The sequence below is a fragment of the Trichomonascus vanleenenianus genome (genome assembly GCF_965637985.1).
Source record: "Trichomonascus vanleenenianus strain CLIB 3782 genome assembly, contig: TRVA0_010S, whole genome shotgun sequence".
Classification (NCBI taxonomy): Eukaryota; Fungi; Ascomycota; class Dipodascomycetes; order Dipodascales; family Trichomonascaceae; genus Blastobotrys; species Blastobotrys vanleenenianus.
In genome coordinates, this window is record NW_027481877.1 from 78,254 (window position 1) to 101,170 (window position 22,917).

Below are 22,917 nucleotides of genomic sequence, written 5' to 3' on the forward strand. Positions count from 1 at the left end.
GATCCAGGGGTCTTTTTCCTGGTTCAATTGAAAGATTGATAGAAAATGGTGGAGTAATTAAAGGAGGACAGGGGCGGCACGGCGGGGGCAAGTCTCCCAAAAGGCCACGCGTTTTTTTGCAACCCTCCACGCCATTGACCTCTTCACCCACCCACACACTCCGCCAAAAGACAACCACGTCCCTAGGGAACGAGTTGAAATTGACGCATTGAGGCGAAAGAAAGTGGACTCTTACCATTCTGACTTGTTAAACGATGGCTCAGTACGGTCAACAGGGATACCCAGGAGGCGAGGTCCCTCCGCAAGGGCCTCCCCAGCCCCACCACTCGAAGCGACGGGCGTACCCCCAGGCACAGTACAACTTCAATGCGCCTCCCGCAGCAGCTCCAGTGGCTCCAGCGTACCCAGGAATGCCGCAGGCCCCGGCTCCGGCCCCAGGCCAGCCGGCAGAAGGCGTCTTCACCCCGGCGGGAGCCCCCGCTGCGCCAAGCTACGGCACCGACCAGCTGGCGGGCCAGTTTGGAGCCATGGGAATTAATGATCCAAGGGCAGCTGCTCCCTACGGGGCTAGCACTCCTCCAGCCGGTGGTGAGGCTATTCAGCTGCCGCTTAACCAGCTGTATAACATTGATCTGCTGCACTCTCTGCCGGCTCCAATCACGGACTTGGACCTCCCCCCACCACCCATTGTGCTTCCACCAGATGCTTCGGTGACCCATAATAACGCTAACGCCAATGCGTCGCCTAACTACGCGCGATCGACGCTCAATGTCGTTCCGCGGTCCAATGCGCTCCTCAAGAAGAGTAAGCTGCCGTTTGCGCTATCGATCCACCCGTATAATGCGCTGTTGAACGCTAACGAGCCGATTCCGGTCGTTTCGGATACGGTAATTTGCCGATGCAGACGATGCCGATGCTACATTAACCCATTTGTGACCTTTTTGGAGCAGTCGCACCGGTGGAAGTGTAACATGTGCGGCCTCACCAACGAGGTTCCGACCCAATTCGACTGGGACCCCATTAAGAACGAGCAGCAGAACCGATACGCGCGTAACGAGATCAATTACGGTGTTACCGAGTTCGTCGCTCCGCCAGAGTACATGGTGCGCCCACCACAGCCGCCGGTGTACGTGTTCGTAATCGACTGTAGCGTAAACGCTGTTCAGAACGGTCTCCTGGCGACCGCAGCGCGCACCATCAAGGACTCGCTCGACAAGCTACCCAATAAGGATGGCCGAACCCGGGTCGGGTTTATCGCTGTCGACTCGGCGCTTCACTACTTCTCGATCCCGCTTCCGGGATCGCAGCGGACCGAAGCTTCTCTGCTGGTCGTTTCTGATTTGGAGGATCCGTTCCTGCCTCTTCCACACAGCCTGTTGGTCAACCTGACGGAGTGCCGGGAGTCGGTTGAGGGACTTCTGGACTCCATGGGCGAGATGTTTGCCAACAACGTAAACTCGGGAAGCGCCATTGGGTCTGCCCTAGTGGCGGCCAATAAGCTGATTGGGTCGATTGGTGGCAAGATTGTGTGCCTTACGGCCAGCATGCCCAACCTGGGAGTCGCCAAGCTCGAGATGAGAGAAGACCGCAAGCTGGCGGGTACCGCTAAGGAGCATACTTTGCTTCAGACAGCCAACAGCTTCTACAAGAGCTTTGCTGTCGAGTGCAACAAGTCTCAGGTTACGGTCGATATGTTCTTGTTCTCGTCGCAGTACCAAGATGTTGCGTCTCTGGGTAACCTTCCGCGATTCACGGGTGGTCAGACTCACTTCTACCCCGGATGGTCGGCGTCACGCTCCGAGGATGCTTACAAGTTCGCCCATGAGCTGTCGGAGCACCTGTCTATGGAAATCAGCATGGAGGCCGTTCTGCGAGTGCGAGCTTCAACGGGCCTGCGTATGAACACGTACTACGGCAACTTCTTTAACCGGTCCTCGGATCTGTGCTCGTTCCCGACCTTCCCTCGAGACCAGTCGTATGTCATTGAGTGCTCCATCGAGGAGACCATCACCAAGCCGTGGGTGTGCTTCCAGGCAGCTATTCTGCACACGACGTGCGACGGCGAGCGACGCATCAGAGTTATCAACATTGCTCTCCCGACGAGCCCCAACCTCAACGACATATACGCTTCAGCCGACCAGCTGGCCATTGCCCAGTACTATGCGCACAAGGCGTTTGAGAAGACGCTTTCCTCGGGCATCCAGGACGCCCAGGACATGCTCGTTAGCCGCCTGACTGACATGCTCCAGACGTACAAGAAGGAGCTCATGACGACCAATGTGGGCGCCTCGGCTCCGCTGCAGTTCTGTGCTAACCTGCGGATGCTTCCTCTTTTGATCAATGCCCTGATGAAGCACGTGGCGCTGCGCAAGTCGTCCCAGATCCCCTCTGACCTGCGTTCTGCGGCGCTGGCGCTCCTGACGACCATGCCGCTGAATCAGTTCATCAAGTACATTCACCCAGACTTCTACGCCCTGCATGAAATGAGCGACGAGGACGGACTCGTCGATCCTGAGACGGGCGAGATCCGAATGCCGCCCAAGCTCAACCTTACCGCGGAGCGCATCTCCTCTTATGGTTTGTACCTTATCAACGACGGCGAGGTGCAGTTCCTGTGGGTGGGCCGCGACGCGGTGCCCCAACTTTTGGACGATGCATTCGGCGTCAGCACCCTGGCTGACGTCAAGGGCGGCAAGACGGAGCTCCCAGAGCTCGAGGGCGTCTCGCTTAACGAACGAATACGGGCTATTATCGGCAAGAACAGAGAGCGAAAGGACGCCGTCACCTGGCCGTCCCTCTTTGTTATCAAGGAGGACGGCGACCCAGCCCTGCGTCTGTGGGCCTCTACCTTCCTTATTGAAGACCGAACCGACCAGGCCATGGCCTACTCTCAGTTCTTGACCACTCTGAGAGATAAAATTAACAGCTAAATAATTTTGTCCTTTTTTTGTACACAGTTTAATAGATGTCCGTCATGGGTAGCCTGAACACCGCTGTAGTACTTCATCAGGGGACTAGTCCCCTAAGTCAATTGCAGCTCCAGAGTGCTCATGGGGGGACAAGTCCCCCCAGACCCCCCTGAGGCTCCGCTTCGCGGAGATGATTGGCTAGTAACTAAGATATGATTCCTCCGGAGCCACGGGGGCTGGAAGACATTCTACAACTGTATTGGGGGATAAGCTGCCGAACCCCCTTGATGCTCCGCAATGCAGAGAATTGTGCTGTAACGGGTATTTGTTACGCATTGTAACGGAAGTATTCGTCACAGGATTGAATGTGCGTTGTACGGCTGTAACAAGAGATTTGTTGCGTTGTGTATACGGGGGTCTGGGGGCTGGCCCCCAGCTACGGGAGCTCGAGGGCTTGCCCTCGAATAAACTTCATTGCTGTAGTACAAATGGGGGGACCAGTCCCCCCAAACCCCCCTGGGGCTCCGCTTCGCAGAGACGATTGTCGTGGAGCGCTATTTAATTGATTTTATGAGGTCAAAAGATATCGTAGTTTGTCGGTGGGGCCGTATTTGATTCGAGTGATGTCGGCACGGCTTGATCTTGAACCCCCCACCAAGCATCAAGAGCAGACTGTGGATGGACGCGTTTGTGTATCGGCAGAAGAGTCAGGGAGCCAAGATCCGATTTAACGAGGATAGAGCAGGTAATCTTGACTATCTACTGCTGAACAGGCTATTTCTCGACGGCCATGGGGATCTGTTTGATCTGGATCTGCAGCTGAAATGGCTTGAGCTGCCTCTCCCCAGCGAGATCAGCCTACAAGATACGCAAGAACTGGGCGAAATGATGGAGATGGACTCGGAAAAAGAGTATTGGCAGTCTGTAATGGGCGTACAAAACAAGAGCGAAGAGATTGACGAAGATGTTGAAGCGACGCTGAAAGGTAAAAGTATAGCTGAGCTTGATGAGCTTAGCAGCCAGATCGAGAGCATGGGGAACGCTGAAGAGTTTTGGACAAAAGCGCTAAAGGAGATTCAAGTACGCAAAGCACACCAGTTGCTGGGACGGTACGAAAAGCAGATCATTGCCAGGAGAGTAGAATTTTTAAAGTCTACGGCACAGAAAAATAACATAGAGCTGGAAGAAACAATTACTACCAAGCAAGACTTGTTGGACGCTTTGGAAAAGACACGACAAATTGCAATTGCGCGAAAATTACTGAAAACTGGTAAGAGTGACAAGGAAGAAAATAATAATAATGATGATGATAATGAAGGCGATTCTCTGGACGATAACGAGGAACCGCTGATTGAAGAGGAACCGGTAAAGACCGATATGAGTTTAGAGAAGCCACGGTACTTCAATCGCGTAGTAAAGGGGTTCGAATGGACAAAATACAACCAGAAGCATTACTCAAACGATAACCCGCCGCCCAAGATCATTAAAGGGTACCGGTTCAACATTTTCTATCCAGAATTAGACGCCACTAAGACGCCCACTTACCGAGTGATCAAAGGTGAGGACAAAGAAACCTGCGTTTTAGTGTTCAAAGCGCCAGAGAAGTATCGTGATATTGCATTTCGAATTGCTAATAAACCGTGGGACAAGTCTACGCGTCGTCGTTCGGGGTTCAAGTCCAAGTTCGAAAACGGCTGTCTTCAATTGCATTTCAGATTCAAGCGCGTCTTCTATCGCAGATGATTATTTATTCTTCCATTATCTGCTGGTATTCACAAATGAAGAAAGAACCATAGATTTTGTATACATCAGAGTTGCATTTGTACCCTTTGAAAAAGAGTTACCCAGATACCCTTCGTCGCCATTCGATGTAACAAATTTTGCATCAATTGAACTACTATCGTTGAAAATCAGAACATGTCATAACTACCCTGGTTCCGTTTAGTGGAGAGGCTACAAAAACTCCGCGCAGCGGAGCCTCAGGGGGGTTTGGGGGGACTGGTCCCCCCATGAACACTCTGGGGCTTCAATTAACTTGGGGGCCAGCCCCCAAATCCCCTGACTCCGCAAAGAACTGACCTTTGCGAATTTTGTAACAAGCCCTTTCAATTAGCCAGTAGTAGGAGGATTTAAAAGGGTTAAACTGGTTCCCGTTGTATATTGCACGCCGTGCACAACTAGACAAACAAACATAGTGATCTCCGACCATGAAAAATAATCCCGTTCTAACAGATCAATAGACCACACGATGAACGGACGAAGCTTAGGTGCTCCAGAGAACACGGAGATTGTTTCTCGAAGCTCGCTAGTGTCGAATGACGTATCTGATGAGAGTGATGTCGACCTCTCGCAGTATTTACCCGAGCTAGAGTTTTCGGACGTAGATCAAGAGAGCCATGAGAAAAGTGAGAAAATGAGCGTAGATGACGAAGAGGAAGGTATTGCACACTTCCAACTATTTGACAACGACGATCCGGACACTGAAATTAACCTAAATGCCTCGGGGGAAGAGGACCCACGAGTGCACCTGAAACGGCCTGACTCGTACTACTTTGCCAAACCGAGCTCACTTGAAAAGAAAGGATTCGCCGAGTCGGCCATAAGTGGGGCAGATATTTGGTCTGCATCAAATAGTATTAAATTCCCGGCGCTGGAAATGCCCTGGAAGGTAATTGACTACACAGAGGCCATTCAGCAGGCCAAGAAACAAGCAATCAGGGCCCATCGACGGCCCGGCAAGAAGGCTCGACAGGCCAAGAGCATACTCCATGCCAAAAAAGCTGAAGCAGCTAAGCTGAAGCGTACATCGAGAAAGCGCCAGCCACCACCTGCTCCGAGCGTTGGACCAGAAAAACAATACGGTAAAGATGTCAATTCATTCAAGGTCAACCGCAAGGCGAATCCCAAGAACAAGCCCAAGGGTAAGGTAGTTCGTGGAGTAAGCGGAAAAGGTGGCCATCCACGAAAAGGCGCTGTCACCAAATAACCAAAGACGTGGTCACAAATTACCGGTCGCAAATAACAAGACGTGTGACAAAATGATTAACGAAAATCTGTGACCAATTAAATTCTATTCCAAGGAGCAAAGGCGTTAATCATGACCCGGTTTTCAGGACTGTCTTTTTCGAACCCGGACTCAACAACTGCATTAGTAATGGCCTCCTTGAGTGTGGGCACCATGCGCTTCTTCGTTTTGGCGGCCGGCTCGTTGCGACGGACATAGTCCCGCAGTCTGGCCTCATACTCAGTCGCCACGTCCCGCCAGAACTTGGATGCCAGGTGGTCAACATCCCGCTCTTTGCTAATCAAGCTGTACAAAGTCTCTTCGGTGTCTTCGGGCTCCCCAAACTCGTCGAACGCCGGAAGGTTAGTTGACTGTAGGATAGTCCCTATACTCTCGAGGGTCTTAGCGCGGTCTCGAGCGTCATTGGCGGCATTGTAGAACGCATTGGGTAGCGCAATGAGCGCCTTGGTCAGGTGGTCTGCGGTATCCTTGACCTGGCGGTTAAAATAGTCGGAAATTGTCGTCCCGAGAACCGTTGTGTAGCCTAGAACGTATAGAGCCAGGCATGCTGGCGCAAATTTCGATACATTGTTCAGCTTGCACGCTTTAATTGTCTGAATTGACCGGGCCTTGATCCCCTGCTCGCGCTCATTAAGCGTTTTTTCGTGAACGCGGATGATATGAAGGCTTTTTAGCCCCGGGTTCAGCTTTACCTGCTGCTTGCTCTGGTAGAGGTTCACTGCTGCTTTGAACAGGGACTCGGGGTTTTTAACCAGGGTGTCCAGCTGTCTAGCCAGATACAGGTACCAGGTCAATGACCTCAGCAGGCTGGATGTCTGGTGCAGCTTCTTCAGCGTAGTGTACAGCAGCTGAGCGCGGTCATATGGCTTGAGAATGTCGTTCTCCAGCTTAGAGTAGGAATAGTTAATGTGCTCGAGGTTTTTCTTAAGTGGAGCCAATGCCCCCTGAGCTAGCTGGACAGTCCCCGTCTGCGACAGCAGCTCTTCATAGTTCTCCGCGGCAACCTCATTGATGAGCTTGGTAACTTCTTCAATGTCGTAGTTCAACCGTTTGGACGGTACATCCAGGTCGATTTCGGGGTCCACCGGGTTATTAGTGGCTAGGACCAGCGAATTGGCGAACTTGACCGCCGAAAACTCCTCGTCCAAGTACAAATCGTAGTCTATATACTCCGACATCTCCCATCCACGTCTTCAATATCCCGTCCACGTCTTCATTGGGAGACGTGGATCGATCGATTAAAATTTGGCACAATAAAGTGAAATATTTTTGTTATTTTGCCAGGTTTACGAACACCAAACCTAATTTTTCAGTACAATGTACGCTTGATAAGAACATATTAAGCACTGGAGAATATATAAAATGCCGTTTAGCTTTGGTTTTTCAAACGAAGATGTCGGATTCAGCGAAAAACCTGGAAAGAGCCGGTTCGAGGTGTTTATGGCGGACGGGACTGAGATCGATGGAGATCACGCCCCGAGAGTACACCAGTTTGACGAGCTAATGCCACGAGATATCCGCATCAGTTATAACATAGAGCATGGAATTCCCAAGCGAGATCTGTTTGACGTTAAGCACCAGCTGATGCAGAAAGACGAGCTGACTGAAACGGATAAGATCTTGCTGGGCAACGAGGATCTCCGAGTCAACCAGTATGAAGGCGGACTCAAAGTGTGGGACTGTAGCTATGATATGCTCAATGTTCTCTCCACCGAAACTTTGCCAACCCCCGGTACAAGCATTGTCGAACTGGGCTGCGGAGCGGCGCTTCCGTCGCTGTACATTTTCAAGCAGGTTCTGGAGAATAACATTCAAAACGTCGAGCTCGTTCTGGCGGACTATAACGACCAAGTCCTGAGTCTCGTGACTGCACCAAACGTGCTCCTCGCTTGGAAAAGCGCTACCCACAAAGACTTGGCAGCCGAGTTTGGGGACTTTGAAGTAACGCCCGAACTACTAACACAATTCGCCAGCGACCTTGAACAGCGAAACATAAAAATAACATTTGTTTCTGGCGCATGGTCCCCGCAATTCGTCCGTCTATTGGGTCGCCAGTTTGACTTGGTACTTGCATGCGAGACGATATACTCTCTTGACACCCTGCCCGTTTTCACCGACACAATGCTCAATCTTGTGTCATCCAAGGGCAAAGCATTGATTGGGGCCAAGAAAATGTACTTTGGTGTCGGCGGGGGCATTCCGGACTTCGTTGACCTGTTAGACAGCCGCGAGAGCTGCTACCACGAAACGGTCTATGAGGCATCTCACAACGTCGGAAGGGCCGTCATTCAGGTCTCTGTCCAGCCATCCTCTTCATAGAATTTCGAGTTCCTATAGTAATATGCGTGAACCTACACCTGGGGCTCTGCCCCAGACCCCGTAGTTGGGGGGAAACCCCCCAAACCCCTTATTACTAGGATGATCCTGATTCGTTGATGAATTACCTCCACGAGGGAACCGGAGGACGCTGTCGTGTTTGAGTTCTCCTTGGCTGAGGGATACCAGATCTTTGCGGAATTCCAGATCTGCCATTCATTCCTGATCTACTGCTTCCAGTAGAGCTACCAACAGTAGACGAACTAGCCGTTCTATGAGGAACCCGTGGTGGTGGGTGCATTACAAACGAATCATTCGTCATATATGTCGCATCAGCGTCAATTTCATGAGCTCTCACAGGCTCTTCTTGCTTAGCGGGCAATTCGTCAATATCCCTTTCCCGAGCAAAGTGGTCTTGCTTTGGGGCTTCAGAGAGTTCCACGCACCAGGCGTTCATCTTCATGCCGTGCAGGAAAGACGCGAAACTCTCCGTGAAATTATGCAGGCTTTCATGGACCAGCTGTAAATGCTGAAGATTCACGTCCAGCGTAGCCATGCTATCACTAAGCTCCTCCATTGCTGTGGACGACCCCAGCACCAAGTCCAGAGGTAGCGTATTGGCATCCACGTTGTACTGGTGATTGGAAGCAGCAGAGTTAGACCTCCTATGCGGCGTAGAAGGTAATGGCTTACTACTCTCCATTATTATCTCGTATTATAATATAAACTCCTCTGCTCCGGGATCTCGGTGTGTTTTTCATTTTTCCCAGGGGGAGATGTCGCGCGTTGCTCCTCCGCTGTACACCACCATGCTACAACCGCAGTCAATGTAACGGATAATACTTGTCAACCATAATCACCGCGAAGCGGTGCCCCAGGGGGGTTTGGGGGGACTGGTCCCCCCATGAAATACTACATTCAGAAGTGTATTCGAGGGCCAGCCCTCGAGCTCCCGTTGCTGGGGGCCAGCCCCCCAGACCCCCCGTAACGATGGTTACAACGCAACAGAGCTTTGCGAACACCCCGTAACAAAATTTTAGCCTGTAACAAATATCCCGTTACAACACATAACAAATACGCTGTTACAGCTCAATTCTCCGCGTAGCGGAGCCCCAGGGGGTTTGGGGGGACTGGTCCCCCCATGAAATACTACCGTAATGTTTTTCGAGCTCCCGTAGCTCCGCTTCGCGGAGAATCAATGAACCGTTTGCATTCTTGGTATATCAATCTCAGGTTACCGTGTTTATATTAGTTGATCCAGATCGTACCCCAAACTCATAGACTCGTACTGCTTGGTATTTCACAACTTTCACAACCTTACAGGTAATCCTGAATAAACCAAGGACTCAAACTAACTAACGTATAATCAAGATACACCCGTTTAAAATGACAATATCACTTCTATAGCCGAGATACTCCATAAGCGTAAATTATGTGTGCAGCCGCGAGGGGGTGTGTCCTCACGCGAGAATTACTCGGCTGAAACAGTCCGGAAAAAAATCGCAATGGACAGCTCAGCAGTAGAACGACCGTATGCCACCATTTGGAATGTAATTGTATTAAAATGTCTTCACTTTTAATAAGCAAACAGAGGGAATAAAAAGAGATCAGACACTTGATACAATTCCAACCCGAAATCGTCTGATTCGCGCGAAAAAAAATGAGGGGAGAGTTAATCCGGCGTCCTGCGTCCCGCCGGGAATTTGTCGTTGCATCGAAAACCGCCCGCGCCCTGGCCTTTTTCGTCCTTGTGAATTTCACTTTCTTCACTCCAATTGAGCACTCCAAGGCAATTGAACAGTTAAAAAAATGGTGAGTCTATTGAACGAGTAGCAGGGATTTGGCTAATAATAATGACATAGACTCGAACTTTCTTCGTTGGCGGCAACTTCAAGATGAACGGTACCCTTGACTCCATCAAGGGTATTGTCGAGAACCTCAACCAGGCTCAATTGGACCCAAAGACCGAGGTCGTCATCTCGCCACCATTCCCATACCTCCTGTGGGCCAAGGAGCACCTCAAGGCCCCCACCGTGTCCGTTTCCGCCCAGAACGTGTACGACCGGGACGCCGGCGCCTTCACCGGTGAGGTGTGCGTCAGCCAGCTCAAGGACGTTGGCGCTGAGTGGGTCATCCTCGGCCACTCTGAGCGACGACACGTGCTCAAGGAGTCTGACGAGTTCATTGCGTCCAAGACCAAGTACGCCCTTGACAAGGGCCTCAAGGTCATCTTCTGCATTGGCGAGACCATTGACGAGCGAAAGGCCGACCAGACCATGGCCGTCAACCAGCGACAGCTGGACGCCGTGATCTCCAAGCTCGACAAGGCCGACTGGGAGAAGGTCGTCATCGCCTATGAGCCAGTCTGGGCCATAGGCACTGGCCTTGCCGCTACTCCAGAGGACGCCCAGTCCGTTCACGCCGAGATCAGAGCGTACATCGCCAAGAAGGTCGACCAGTCTGTTGCTGACAAGGTCCGAATCCTCTACGGTGGCTCTGTCAACGGCAAGAACGCCCCAACTTTCAACGACAAGAAGGACATTGACGGCTACCTCGTCGGCGGTGCCTCTCTCAAGCCAGAGTTCATTGACATCATCAACTCTCGACAGTAAATCGTAGCCGTATAGCTCAATGCCTCTAGCAGCCGACTGTATTCGAGGGCCAGCCCTCGAGCTCCCGTAGTTGGGGGCTCTGCCCCCAAACCCCCGTCATACTATCTCCGCGAAGCGGAGCCCCAGGGGGGTTTGGGGGGACTGGTCCCCCCATAGTAACTTGCAACGTATTCGAGTGCCAATCCTCGAGCCCCCGAAGCTTTGCTTCGCAGAGAATCTCCGCGTAGCGGAGTCCCAGGGGGGTATGGGGGGACTAGTCCCCCCCAATTGGTTGGAAGGCGGGGTAGCATTGTTAATATACATGTTAGAATCGAGTGGACCCGCCACGGCCACGACGCTGATTGCTGATTCGCCATTCGTCTTTGCCCTCGAACCGGTTAAACAGCGGCTGGATCTTCTCGGATTTCTTGCGCTTGCTGAGATGGCGAGGATCGGACACTTTGAAGAACGTCGGCGCTACTTCGACAAGCCATTTCGGCTCGACTGTGGACACGACGCTCATGTACTCTTTCGAGGTAAGAATCAGTGTATGATAGATGACGAATTGGGCAGACTTGGTCCATAATGCCGAAGACGGGTGCAGTGAGACCGCTGTCTGTTCAAGCAGCGTCTTGTACCCTTCTTCCTGATCGTTCTTGCGCGCAGAGTTGTAGAAGAACCCGGAGCAGATTGTCTTTCGGATCGTCTCCGAGTTGTTGTTGCAACTGATAATCGGCTGGCGGCTCTGGCGCATGATGCGAACCAGCTGGTCCTTGACATCCTGGGCCCGTCGTATCGTCCTGTCTTGGATGAAGTTCTCCTGGCACCACATCTTGGAGCGCCCAGACCTTACCCACGCATTGTACACATTGAGTAGTGTCATGTGGTCTCCCGTGGCGTCGTGGAATCGGGCCTTCCTCTCGTCCGCCTGCTTCTGCTTGTCTCGCGGGCGGTAAAATACATTCTGCGCAGTGATCATGGCGACTATGGTCAGAACTTCGTCGGAGCATTTCGCATCCACCGAAGCTATACACACCTTGGAAAGCGCTGGCTCCATAGGGAAGTCGGCCATTCGCCGGCCGAGCCGAGTCAACAGGCCCTCCTGGTCAAGCGCATTGAGCTGATAGAGCTCTTCCAGCGCCGTAAGCATGGTATTCGTCGGAGGCGGGTCCATGAAATCAAAATTAAGTAGATCATTAATCCCCATCGCCTTGAGCATGAGAATGGTGTGCGCCAGATTCTGGCGCTGGATCTCCGGGATGGTCGCCGGTAGCATCTCTGTCTGGAATGCTTGTTCGGTGTAGAGTCGGTAGCACTTACCTGGACCAGTTCGGCCCGCTCGACCTGCTCGCTGGTTTGCTTGCGCCTGCGAGATGGGTGACACGAGGAGCTTATCCATGCCGATTTTCGGGTCATAGGCGTTCATCTTGACAAATCCAGGATCAACAACATAGTAAATTCCGTCCACGGTAATGGAAGTTTCGGCAATGTTCGTAGCCAGAATTACTTTACGTGATCCCTTGGGTGCCGGCTCGAAGATTCGTGTTTGGAGGTCCTGCGGCATCTGCGAGAACAACGGGAGCACTATTAACTCGGGAATATCTGGCCCCAATGCTTTGAGTCTCTCTTCGAGCACTTCGCATCCCGTTTCGATTTCCTCCCGACCAGTAAGGAATACTAGAATATCACCAGCCGGTTCGCTGACATGGATTTGCATAACAGTTGTCAGCGCAGCTTCAACATAGTCAAATTCGGGCTCCTTCGTGTAGAGAATTTGGACTTCGTGGGTACGACCGGGGATTTCAAAGACCTTGCAGTCAAAGAAATACCGGGAGAACTTGTCGGCATCCAATGTAGCAGAGGTTACGATGACCCGCAAATCAGGTCTCTGCTTTGCAGCTTTTTTGAGAAGTGCAAAAAGTACGTCAGTAGCAATTGTTCGCTCGTGGGCCTCATCAAGGATGATGACCGAGTACTGGCTCATGTTGGGGTCCAGCAAGGCTTCTCGCTGCAGCATACCGTCAGTCATGTACTTGATTTTCGTTCTCGACGAGGTTTTATCGTCAAACCGAACGTTATAGCCAACCTCTTCTCCGACAGGGCACCCGACTTCTTCGGCGACTCGTTGCGCCACAGACTGAGCAGCAATTCGTCGCGGCTGAGTACATCCGATCATGCCATCCTCGGAAAACCCTTCCTCCACAAGATACTGTGTTATCTGGGTAGTCTTACCGGAACCAGTCTCACCGATAACCACGAGGACTTGGTTGTCCCGCACCGCCTGTATGAACTGATCGCGTCTGTCGTATACTGGCAGTGATCTCCTCTGTTCGGCAATTGTCATAGATGTTCGATGGACTTGATCCAATGTCTTTGGCCTTGACCTTGAACCGCCATATCCGTTGGAGAATGCGTCAGCAGTGGCTTCCTTGCTACCTGGAGCAATAGCGTTTGCCCCAGATGCTAGCGGATCAACCAGCTGGGTAGCCATTTTCTTCTTCATCTCTCGCTCTTTGTCTATCTTCTCTTTTCGCCGCTCTTCAATGCGCTCCCGGATCGCCTTTGCGCCAGACATGGCCGTTCTGTTAAGGCTCCCATCTGGTGCTTTCACAATTCGAATGGGGCTTAATTCCAAGCGGTGCTTTGTCTGCCCTTTCAAGAACGCAGGCTCTTCCTCGCGGATTTCGATATCAACATCCTCTTCAGGCTCCATTGAATCATCATTATCCTCATCGTCGTCCGCCGCGTCGTCTTCGTCCAATTCGGGGACAGACGCACCTGCTGCTTTCAATTGCCGCAATTCCCATCTTTCTGGGGAGGTAAGGCGCTTCCTTTTCGTTGGTTTGCTCCCTTCTCCGTTCGATGAACCATTGGATCTCTCTACGACAGTCAAGTCTTCTCCCGTGGTTTGATCTACTTGCTTCATGGAAAGCGAAACTCGGTTGTTATCTAGCCGTATCACTTTGACCTTGACTTCTTGGTCTCGCTCGAGGATCTCTGACGGGTGTTGCAACCTCGGACCAGAAGTAATTTCTGAAATATGGATCAATCCTATACCTGTTAGCCAAATACACGCAGGGGATAAAAAAGGCTTTCTTACCATCTGTTTTATGACTGAACCCAAGTAGATTGGCAAAAGCGCCGTATTCCTTCAAATTAACCACCCGGGCATCATATATCTTGCCCAGTTCTGGTTTATCGTGTATTTCCTGTCTCCACGGTGCTGATTTAACCTCCCTTGACCGGCCGCGATTCTCCTCTTCGCGCTTGTATCTCCCTTTATATCGGGGTTCGTATGGATATCTCTGGTCGTCACTACCCCTAAGGTCATCCTGTTGTACCTCGTCTCTTAATCGCTCTGCTCTTTGGTAGTCATCAGGAAGCGAAAGTCCAGATCTCAGCTGGGGCTTTTTCGCATCATTCTCTCTTGGTTTATCATATTCTTCCACGGGGTCAGGTTGCTTCTTCTTAAGTCGCGGATGGAGGTCGCGTATCATTCTATCCATCTTATTTACAAACTCCTCTGGAAAAGGTGCTTCATTTTCGTCTAATAGCTTTTTGAACTTGATCAAGCCGTCTTGGGCATTCCTTTCATTGGCAGTGCCCTTCTCGTGTAGATCTAGAACAAACTCCGCTAGAGTCTTGTCCTTCTCCCCTATAAACTCCCCTATCTCATTAGTTAATTTACTAACTAGAGAAATGACCTCCAGCCTCTGCAAAGTGTCCATTCTCTGCGATATCTGATGGGTTCAGCGATGCTTCGAACTGCGACTGATGGGATTTATCGACTCGCCGCACGGCTGAAATCAGTTATTTCATATTACGATGTTAACGGATATTTCATCAACAATTAATCTGGCGCGTGGGATTTTAGAGATGAAGAAGCTCTTGATTACAATCAATAAACGATAATATAAAAATACGAGAGAATCAAAATTGAAGAAGCGAGCAGATCAACTGCAACGAGAGTAGTATTTTCCAATTGTCGTTACGTATAGTTGCAGTCTATGCTTGTTCTACTGGGAGTATGGGTTTCGTATCTACGGTAGTCAAGAACAGCAATGTCCAAGCCAATTGAGCTACTGATAAAAGCCTCTCCTCGTATTGCCTCCCGCATTCCAAAGTGGATCCTTTTTTGAACAGGTAAATAGCATTATATAGATAGGAAAATTACATATCATCTAGTTTACGAACGCCGTCCTTGTCAACAACCTTAACCTGGATGCCCTTGAAATCTATCGGCATACGAGTTCTAAGCTCTGCAACGCTCATTTTAACCAATTCAATTCCCTCTTCTTCAGTAAGACCGGGCTTGTGATGCCGATCCAACAGGGACATGACATAGTATGCAGCGTACCCATGGGCAGCATAAGGAAGCTCGGCGTTGGCCGCCAGATAATCGATCCAATTCAATTTTGGCGATTGGCTCTTCTTGTCATAACTCCCAATGAGGATATTCACCTGGAATGGTTTCCTGCTTCGCAACGAGTTCGCCAGCTCGTTTCGCGCAAAGCTAGCCACGGCCTTTGGTGTCATCTCGACATCGTGACGCATGCCGTACAATTGGATGTTCGCCTGGAGATATTCGGCGAATTGTACTGTGTCACCAGCCTCACCGGTGTATGCCATCAGCGAGTGGTCGTTCAGCTCCACTGTCTTGTCGTCATCGGTCTTGAGCACGGAAATGCCCCGCACTGATGCCTTCGAAGTGGCCAGAATGACACTGTCTTTGGTAGTAATTCCGAGAATAATATCCATTTCTGTATGTGTGTGCCCGTCCCAGAGTCTACCTGTGTTCAATGGTCAAGTTTATTCTTTTCTTTGGTTCTTCCTTTGGTTTGCAGCTGGAGGGTAGTGTGGGATCGGTGGCGTTCGACGCTGGGACAATTAAGTGGAGTCGAAATAACGTTTGGTAAATAAGTCGCGGTGAAATAGTTAGGACGGGGAAAATTAATTAACAACGCGACGCGTCTTTAAATTCACTTCCATCTCCTTCTGTGCCACGAGACGACTTATACCAAAAAAATAATAGCCATGCCAGACGTTGAACTTGTAGTTGATGGGCTGCCAGTTGATAATAAAGTAGACGAAGATACCAGCTTGTCGTACTACTCGTCACTGTTTCCGTTTAAGCAGTTTTTCAGATGGCTGAATCATAGCCCGAATCCTACTGAGGATTTCACGCACCGAGAAATCGCGTTTACACTCCAGAATGACGCCTACATGCGATACCAGTCCTATCCGAACTACGAGAGCTTCAAAAAAGACGTCATGGATAAGAACCCAAAGCGTTTCGAGGTCGGCCCCGTTTACTCCGCCAACCCGCGAGAGCGAAAGACTATCCGAAAGGCGGCTTTCAAGCCCATTGCTAAAGAACTGGTGTTTGATATCGATTTGACAGATTACGATTCGATTCGAACCTGCTGCCAGGACAAGAAAATTTGCACTAAATGCTGGGAGTTTATTACCCTAGCCATAAAGATCCTCGATTGCGCGCTAAGAGAGGACTTTGGGTTCAAGCATATCCTGTGGGTTTACTCCGGTCGAAGAGGTGCGCATGCATGGGTCTGTGATAAGCGGGCCCGGGATCTCGACGACAGCAAGCGAAGGGCAATTGCGACCTACTTGCAGGTGATTGGAGGATCCAACACTAGCGGAGGAAAAGCAGTGAGCCTGCCTACCCCATGGCATCCCCATTTCACAAGGAGTTTTGAAGTGCTCAACGCAGAGTTCCCAAGGATTATTCTGAATGAGCAGGATTCCTTTTCAACCAAGAGCGCGACGGAGTCGATATATAATGCGATGAGCGATAAAGCATTTGTTGCCGAGCTCAAGAACAAATGGGACGGTACAGACGTGTCCAGCACCGAGAAATGGAAGAATATTGACGAACTGGCGCGTAGCAATGTTTCCAAAATGTTCACAGTCAAGACGAGCCGAGAGGTAAAGAAGGAGCTTATTTTCGAGTTCCTCTACCCGCGGTTGGATATTAACGTTACCAGAGGAACAAACCATTTGCTCAAGTCGCCGTTCTGCATCCATCCAGACACTGGAAGGATATGTGTTCCTATTGATGCAGACAATTTTGAGAACTTCAATCCTTTGGAAGTGCCCACAGTGCACTTGGTATTGAAAGAATTAGAGGATTTCCAAGCTGACAGCGATCAGTCGCGCATGAACAATTACGAAAAAACCTCTCTCAAGCCCTATATGGAGGTTTATAACCGATTCGTTAACAACCTCATGAAAGACGAACTGCATAACAAGCGACAGCTAAACGAAGAGGACGAGAATTTGGAATTTTAAGACCTGTAGTTGTATACACTTAAGAATTTGAAAGCCAAGGTTGTAGTTCTATTGCTAACAAATCTATCGCCTTACATGAGAGAACAGCCGCATCCCAACCAGGTAGACTTTTCTAGCGGAAGCTCAACCTTGAGATTGATAGTCAGCTTTTGCTCTCCCGGCTCATGATACCAGGACAGAACTCTGGACTCAGCGTCAAACTCCCAAGTACCAGACGATATGGTGACCTCAAAGTCATCTTCCCCATAGTGGAACCTGGGAATAAACACTTCAGTAGCAACTAACTTGCCATCATCATTATAGTCGGCGAGCTGCTTGGAACCATCAATCTCCAGCTTGAACTCCTTCGACGACCTGTCAAATCCATAGCTCGTAATAGCGCCAAAGGTGGCCGTTGGGTATGGTCGGTTAATCGATTCTTCGGCTCGCGTGGACCCATCGTTACTCCAAAAGCTGAAGTCTTCGCCGTTCCAGTAATCACCACATTCATTCGTGTTTTTGGAGCAATACCCCCAGTAAGTAATGGACATGTCTGCGCCCTCTAGGGCATAGGAAAGTGCATCCAGAGCAAGGATCTGTGAGGTATAATCGCCGTTCCTGTAGGCAGCCTTGTCGTCCATATCCATGGGCATACCAGTTTCCGACATGAGGCATGGGACCGAGCCTAGTTTTTCGAGGCCCTCACCACGAATAGTTCGCAGCTCCTCTCGTAGCGTGTTGCGGATGTTCTGCTCGCCAATCTTAATGCCGAAAATGGGCGAGAGATACTTGCCCCGGAGAATACCAATGCAGTCAATGTTCCAGAATCTGTTCCACTTCTTGAGCATTAGCGTGAGGCCGTCGTAAAAGTGCGGCGCATAAACTACCTTGTCGTCAATGTACTCTGTGCCTTTTAGGTCCGGCGGAATGGCATTGGTCGGAGGCTGACAGAAGATAAACAGGTCTGTACTCAATTCACGCACCTGCGTGTAGAAATGCTTCCAGTACCGCAAGAAGTGGTTGCTAACGAAGAAAGCCTCGTCTACGTCATGGCCCGTCAATGGACATGCACCAAAATAGTTGGGCTTGAACGTTTCGTTGGTTTCCATGTCCCACACGCCATTCTGGGCAAAGATGCACTCACCAAGCTTCCAGTCTTTTCCCCTGGTCCAATTGTACCGCTTATCCCAGTAATCGTCCTGGATCCACGCCTTCCTGCCCTCAGGGTCGACGGTGACCGTGCCAGCCTTGCTGGGGCCCAGCTTGCCAAAAGTGTACCGGGCAACCACCGTCTTCTTGCCCATGCCAAGCTGCATCGACTGAGCGACCGTGGGGCAAGTGCCCAGCTTGGGAAGCTGTTCCTCCGGGACGGTGGTGATGTCCTTGACCCCAATGAAGCCGCTGTTTGGCTCGTTGAGGGTCTCTACGCCAATGATGCAATTATCAAACAAATCAGTTTCGTGCATAATTCGCCGATAAAAGTGCATCATAGAGTTCATCATGTGCTCCTGGAGGTAGTCCTGGATGTTGACTCCGTTAATAATAGCGTTTGGCACGTACTCCCTGCCGGCAAAGAATAATGTGAACATGACACCACATGCCAACCGCGCATAATTTGTGGCCCAGATCATCTTAGGGAACTCGTGAGGGTCCTTCCATGCGTTCTGGACGAGCGCAGCTTCGGTAGCTGTAAAGTTCTTGGGGTCCAGCCCAGCAGCGTACAGCGTCCACAGAGGTGCGCCGGAACCACCACTGAACCTGCTCCACAAATCCTGGTGGGGGTCCATAAACACGTAGAACCCGTAGGAACGGATGAGCTTCAGCACTTCGATGCTGTAGTCTATGAACTCATCGTCGTACACGCCTGGACCTTTATGCTCTAGAGCCTCCCATGTGTACACGTATCTAATGGTGTTGTACCCCCAGGACTTGATTCTTTCTAGGTGCACTGGGGCGTCTTCGAGGCTGAACGGCCGTCCTACGAACGAGATATCTTGGCCGTTCCAGTATTCTTCATTTTGCGGGGAATAGGTGGTCAAGTAGGGCTTAGCTGGCATCTTATTACCAGAGTCGAGGTTGATACCCCGCAGGATGACGACTCTGTTTTGGGCATCACAGAAACTGCCCAGACCGTCTACCTGAAGTACCTTTGCCATAGTATTTCTATTCAGTATTGGAGAGATGATGTCAAGTGGTTGTGTTGGAGGGGTAGGGGACAGGCGGAGGAGATCTGATAATGCATGATAACCGGCCCGAGATCCGGGCCTCATAACACCACGCGACAAAAAAACGGGGTTATTGCCTGTAGTATCAAGTAGATAAACCAGGAGACCGTAGAATTAATAACAGATTAAACCAGAAGACCGTAGTACTCGGCACGTCTGTATTTTGCGGCCACGGTAGGCCACTGGACAATAAACCGGTCTGCTATAGGCAGAAGGATCATGCCAGAGAGCGATAGGTTGTGCACCCTGGCCAGGCTCTCCACGAAGACAATCCTCGTATCAATGATCCCGATAAACTATTATTGTTAGTTCTAACCACTTTTTAGCCATAAGATCTCACTTACCCGTAGAATAAATGTAGCTAGGCATAATGGGACGCTGGTTCCAGGGCCATTGCAAACAAGCTATATCTAGTTAGTCTCCCGAATCGTTTTACAAGCTAATTGAGAAGTACTTACAACATCAGGGGCAGTCCTGGCCAAAGAAATACACTCCGAGAGTGATTTCAAGGCAGTAACCCAAGTAGAGGACCATGGCTGGCCCACACTACGCGCCCTGGTGACGCTTTTTATTTCATAGCTGGTAGCTGGGCCGCCATGCTGTTTCCTTTCAAACTCCACGGCTCGCTTAGCCGAGATGTCATCCCCGGAGCTATACACCCACGTCCTACTTGAGTACTTTGTAAACTTCAATGGCTCTAGCAGCCGCAGCATTTCACCTGTATGGCCCCCTGATCCCAGTAGTACCATTAACCGGGCCGTTTTTTGGGGTGCCTTGGGTCGGTGAAGCAGGATTAGAAGCCTGACAAACACCAGTGATGCTGCAATCATTACCGCGAACAGCGCGGACACAAGCAGAGTCTTCTTCATGCCATCTACGATTCTACGCTTCCTTTACTTTTACTATTATATACCGTATTACAGTCTGATCTAATAGTTGCCTTGGCAGTGGTGTGTAGTGAGGTTAAACCATCGCGCTGGCAACAACACCCAACTCCCCCCCTCCAAGCGTGTTAAGCCGTAGTTCAACACAGGTCATATTTGTCACTAAAAAAATTGGAAAAAGTGGACCCAATACGGCACTTTTGCAGTAGTTATCAGCTGCTTCAATTGACTTGGGGGCCAGCCCCCAAACCCCCGTAGCTCCGCTTCGCGGAGGGGTCAATTGATTGCTACAAATATCTCCGCGAAGCGGAGCCCCAGGGGGGTTTGGGGGGACTAGTCCCCCCAACTACACTCGAGCTCAATTGGCATTTAAGGGGCTCACTCCCGTGGATTCTACGCTGATTCAATTGACTTGGGGGCCAGCCCCCAAACCCCCGTAGCTCCGCTTCGCGGAGGGGTCAATTGATTGCTACAAATACCTCCGCGAAGCGGAGCTCCAGGGGGTTTGGGGGGACTGGTCCCCCCAATTACACACTCGAGTCCAACTGGCATTCGAGGGGCTCACTCCCGTGGATTCTACGCCGCTTCACGCCATTCGGATTAAATATTGTTGAATTAACACACAAAGTTTGGTAAATTATTGAAGCGCGCGCAAGCATTGGCGGGAGCGGGGGGTTTCTCCGCAAAAATCGACCATCGCTGGAAAAGGTGACGCGAAGTGTAGCGGAAAAAAAATGTCGGGCGAGAATGAGCAGCGACTGCCTTCGATATCGTCGATATCGGGTAAGTTGGGCAATTGGATAGGTGGAGAGAGGCTAACGGGGACAGGTGTGGGAGATGTGCCCAATATGGAGGCGAGCAATCGGGCGTCCACTGCAGAACCGCGGCCCAAGACGAGCTCCATGTCCATTTCGGCGATGCTAGGCGACGACGGGCCTACGAGGCCTCCCCTTATCTCATCAGCATCTGCTCCAGCAAGCGCTGTTGCTGACAAGCCGCCCACTGGTATGATGGTTGAGAGGAATCCGAGCAGCACGCCGACCCCTCCACCAAATAACCCCCACCACCCACCGCCAAGGCTGCCGTCAATATCGGACTACAATAGAAGTACCAGCCCAGGGGTCGGTTTTCCACCACCACCAGGCCAAGGAATGTTGCCTCAGCAGGCACAGCCTCCTCCCCAGCCCTCACAACCGCCCCAACCACCTCAACCACCTCATCATTCACCGAGTCCGGGGGAGATACCGAGTCAACAGCCTCAACAGGTTGAAGGCGAAAGAGCTTCGGTGTTTGCTGGTTCCGGGACACAGCAATTCTCTCTGCCACCAGTAATGCAGTTTGACCCGGCTCTCGATAGGAGGCGGCAGAACTTGGCCCCCGGCGCGGCCATTCAGCCGCATGCGCCGCAGCCTGCGGCTCACACACACCATCCGCGTCAGTCGCCGCGGCCCGAGAGTCCGCCGATGAGGGCAGAGCATGCTGTAGCGCTGATGAAAAAGAACAATATGGCAGCAGCAGCAGCTGCTGCTGTTGCGATGGCGAATGAAGAGGCTCCGGTCGCCCATCACCATCATCATCACCATTCACCTCCTCCTCCGGCGGTTCAGCAACAGCCGCCTCACCATCACCATCACCACCATCATCATCACCATCATCACCACCACCATCCGAATAATCAGCAACAGATGCAGGTGGTACCGCCACAGCCACAGATGGTGGCTATGGAACAGCCGCAGCAGCCACTGGCACCCGTACCTCCCACTGTACACGTAGAAGTAACTGTCGACAGCGAGGACGCTGTCAAGGCAGCCAATATCTTCCCTCGCAAGCGGCTGGGGTCAATTCTTTACTACGAGACGGTGGGGGACGAGGTTTTGCTGCCGCGACTCGACGACAAGATCAATTCGACGATAGAGGTGCGCATCCCGAGCCGGTACCTCAACAAGAAGAACAGCAATGTTGTCCAGCGTAAAGTGTGGGGTACGGACGTCTACACTGACGATAGCGACTTGGTGGGAGTGCTCTACCACACTGGGCATTTGGAGGCGCCGCCCAAGAAGGAGTCGGACTGTATTGTAACATTACTAATTTTGCCTAAGCTGGTCAAGTACCAGGGATCGTTCCGGCATGAGTTTAACTCGCGATCTTGGCTAGCGCGGCACGACGGCGTGAGTCTGTCGGTTCTCAAGGTCGACTTCACACCAGCCACTCCGAAAACGGCCCCGCGAAAGAAGCAGCGTGTTGACGACTGGAATTCTGTGCGGGCGTCGATTAATAATACCCCGTCGTATAGTCTAACCTCGTTTGCTTAATTTATTAGATTGCCTCTCTTGGCGTTTTCTACATCTCTCTATTTATCGGGTATGTTCAATTCTCTATACTCTGTTCGATCACAATTGCAACCACTTTTGGACCATTTTGAGCGACTTTCTACTTAGGCAAAAATGCCCCAGAGTACATTTCGAGGGCCAGCCCTCGAGCTCCCGTAGTTGGGGGCTCTGCCCCCAAACCCCCGTCAATATCAATTGGTTCAGCAATCACCTCCGCGCAGCGGAGCCACAGGGGGGTTTGGGGGGACTGGTCCCCCCCAATTACTAGGAGGGAGTAAGCCTGCTGCGCGGAGTTTGTGTCGATTCACGTTCGGTTCTTCCGAACTCTGTGAGGTGCTTCGAGACCAGATAC

At 51.1% G+C, this 22,917-nt stretch overlaps 13 protein-coding genes across 13 annotated transcripts; 7 read left to right on the plus strand and 6 right to left on the minus strand.

Annotated features, from left to right (window-relative positions):
- Nucleotides 1–254: 254 nt before the first annotated feature.
- On the plus strand, nt 255–2,930 carry SEC24 (protein transport protein Sec24p; the record flags this gene model as incomplete). The annotated part of the gene is made up of 1 exon (XM_076683672.1): nt 255–2,930. The coding sequence occupies one exon, from the start codon at nt 255–257 to the stop codon at nt 2,928–2,930; it is 2,676 nt and encodes an 891-aa protein (XP_076542016.1).
- A 657-nt stretch (nt 2,931–3,587) lies between these two features.
- TRVA0_010S00848 (uncharacterized protein) lies at nt 3,588–4,652 on the plus strand (the record flags this gene model as incomplete). Its single annotated transcript, XM_076683673.1, has 1 exon — nt 3,588–4,652. One exon carries the CDS (start codon nt 3,588–3,590, stop codon nt 4,650–4,652), a length of 1,065 nt encoding a protein of 354 aa, XP_076542017.1.
- A 505-nt stretch (nt 4,653–5,157) lies between these two features.
- Nucleotides 5,158–5,895, plus strand: TRVA0_010S00870 (uncharacterized protein; the record flags this gene model as incomplete). Its single annotated transcript, XM_076683674.1, has 1 exon — nt 5,158–5,895. One exon carries the CDS (start codon nt 5,158–5,160, stop codon nt 5,893–5,895), a length of 738 nt encoding a protein of 245 aa, XP_076542018.1.
- Nucleotides 5,896–5,972: 77 nt separating this feature from the next.
- Nucleotides 5,973–7,112, minus strand: COG5 (Golgi transport complex subunit COG5; the record flags this gene model as incomplete). Its single annotated transcript, XM_076683675.1, has 1 exon — nt 5,973–7,112. One exon carries the CDS (start codon nt 7,110–7,112, stop codon nt 5,973–5,975), a length of 1,140 nt encoding a protein of 379 aa, XP_076542019.1.
- Nucleotides 7,113–7,437: 325 nt separating this feature from the next.
- Nucleotides 7,438–8,253, plus strand: HPM1 (protein-histidine N-methyltransferase; the record flags this gene model as incomplete). The annotated part of the gene is made up of 1 exon (XM_076683676.1): nt 7,438–8,253. The coding sequence occupies one exon, from the start codon at nt 7,438–7,440 to the stop codon at nt 8,251–8,253; it is 816 nt and encodes a 271-aa protein (XP_076542020.1).
- A 121-nt stretch (nt 8,254–8,374) lies between these two features.
- DAM1 (Dam1p) lies at nt 8,375–8,953 on the minus strand (the record flags this gene model as incomplete). The annotated part of the gene is made up of 1 exon (XM_076683677.1): nt 8,375–8,953. One exon carries the CDS (start codon nt 8,951–8,953, stop codon nt 8,375–8,377), a length of 579 nt encoding a protein of 192 aa, XP_076542021.1.
- Nucleotides 8,954–10,059: 1,106 nt separating this feature from the next.
- TPI1 (triose-phosphate isomerase TPI1) lies at nt 10,060–10,862 on the plus strand (the record flags this gene model as incomplete). The annotated part of the gene is made up of 2 exons (XM_076683678.1): nt 10,060–10,062; nt 10,113–10,862. 2 exons carry the CDS (start codon nt 10,060–10,062, stop codon nt 10,860–10,862), a joined length of 753 nt encoding a protein of 250 aa, XP_076542022.1.
- Nucleotides 10,863–11,166: 304 nt separating this feature from the next.
- On the minus strand, nt 11,167–14,569 carry PRP22 (DEAH-box ATP-dependent RNA helicase PRP22; the record flags this gene model as incomplete). The annotated part of the gene is made up of 2 exons (XM_076683679.1): nt 11,167–13,892; nt 13,942–14,569. 2 exons carry the CDS (start codon nt 14,567–14,569, stop codon nt 11,167–11,169), a joined length of 3,354 nt encoding a protein of 1,117 aa, XP_076542023.1.
- Nucleotides 14,570–15,011: 442 nt separating this feature from the next.
- Nucleotides 15,012–15,599, minus strand: PRE1 (proteasome core particle subunit beta 4; the record flags this gene model as incomplete). Its single annotated transcript, XM_076683680.1, has 1 exon — nt 15,012–15,599. One exon carries the CDS (start codon nt 15,597–15,599, stop codon nt 15,012–15,014), a length of 588 nt encoding a protein of 195 aa, XP_076542024.1.
- A 465-nt stretch (nt 15,600–16,064) lies between these two features.
- Nucleotides 16,065–17,147, plus strand: PRI1 (DNA primase subunit PRI1; the record flags this gene model as incomplete). The annotated part of the gene is made up of 1 exon (XM_076683681.1): nt 16,065–17,147. The coding sequence occupies one exon, from the start codon at nt 16,065–16,067 to the stop codon at nt 17,145–17,147; it is 1,083 nt and encodes a 360-aa protein (XP_076542025.1).
- Nucleotides 17,148–17,218: 71 nt separating this feature from the next.
- On the minus strand, nt 17,219–19,282 carry EGH1 (hydrolase; the record flags this gene model as incomplete). The annotated part of the gene is made up of 1 exon (XM_076683682.1): nt 17,219–19,282. One exon carries the CDS (start codon nt 19,280–19,282, stop codon nt 17,219–17,221), a length of 2,064 nt encoding a protein of 687 aa, XP_076542026.1.
- A 194-nt stretch (nt 19,283–19,476) lies between these two features.
- Nucleotides 19,477–20,064, minus strand: ALG14 (N-acetylglucosaminyldiphosphodolichol N-acetylglucosaminyltransferase anchoring subunit ALG14; the record flags this gene model as incomplete). Its single annotated transcript, XM_076683683.1, has 3 exons — nt 19,477–19,647; nt 19,696–19,755; nt 19,810–20,064. The coding sequence occupies 3 exons, from the start codon at nt 20,062–20,064 to the stop codon at nt 19,477–19,479; spliced, it is 486 nt and encodes a 161-aa protein (XP_076542027.1).
- A 905-nt stretch (nt 20,065–20,969) lies between these two features.
- Nucleotides 20,970–22,547, plus strand: RXT3 (Rxt3p; the record flags this gene model as incomplete). Its single annotated transcript, XM_076683684.1, has 2 exons — nt 20,970–21,018; nt 21,064–22,547. The coding sequence occupies 2 exons, from the start codon at nt 20,970–20,972 to the stop codon at nt 22,545–22,547; spliced, it is 1,533 nt and encodes a 510-aa protein (XP_076542028.1).
- Between the last annotated feature and the right edge of the window lie 370 nt (nt 22,548–22,917).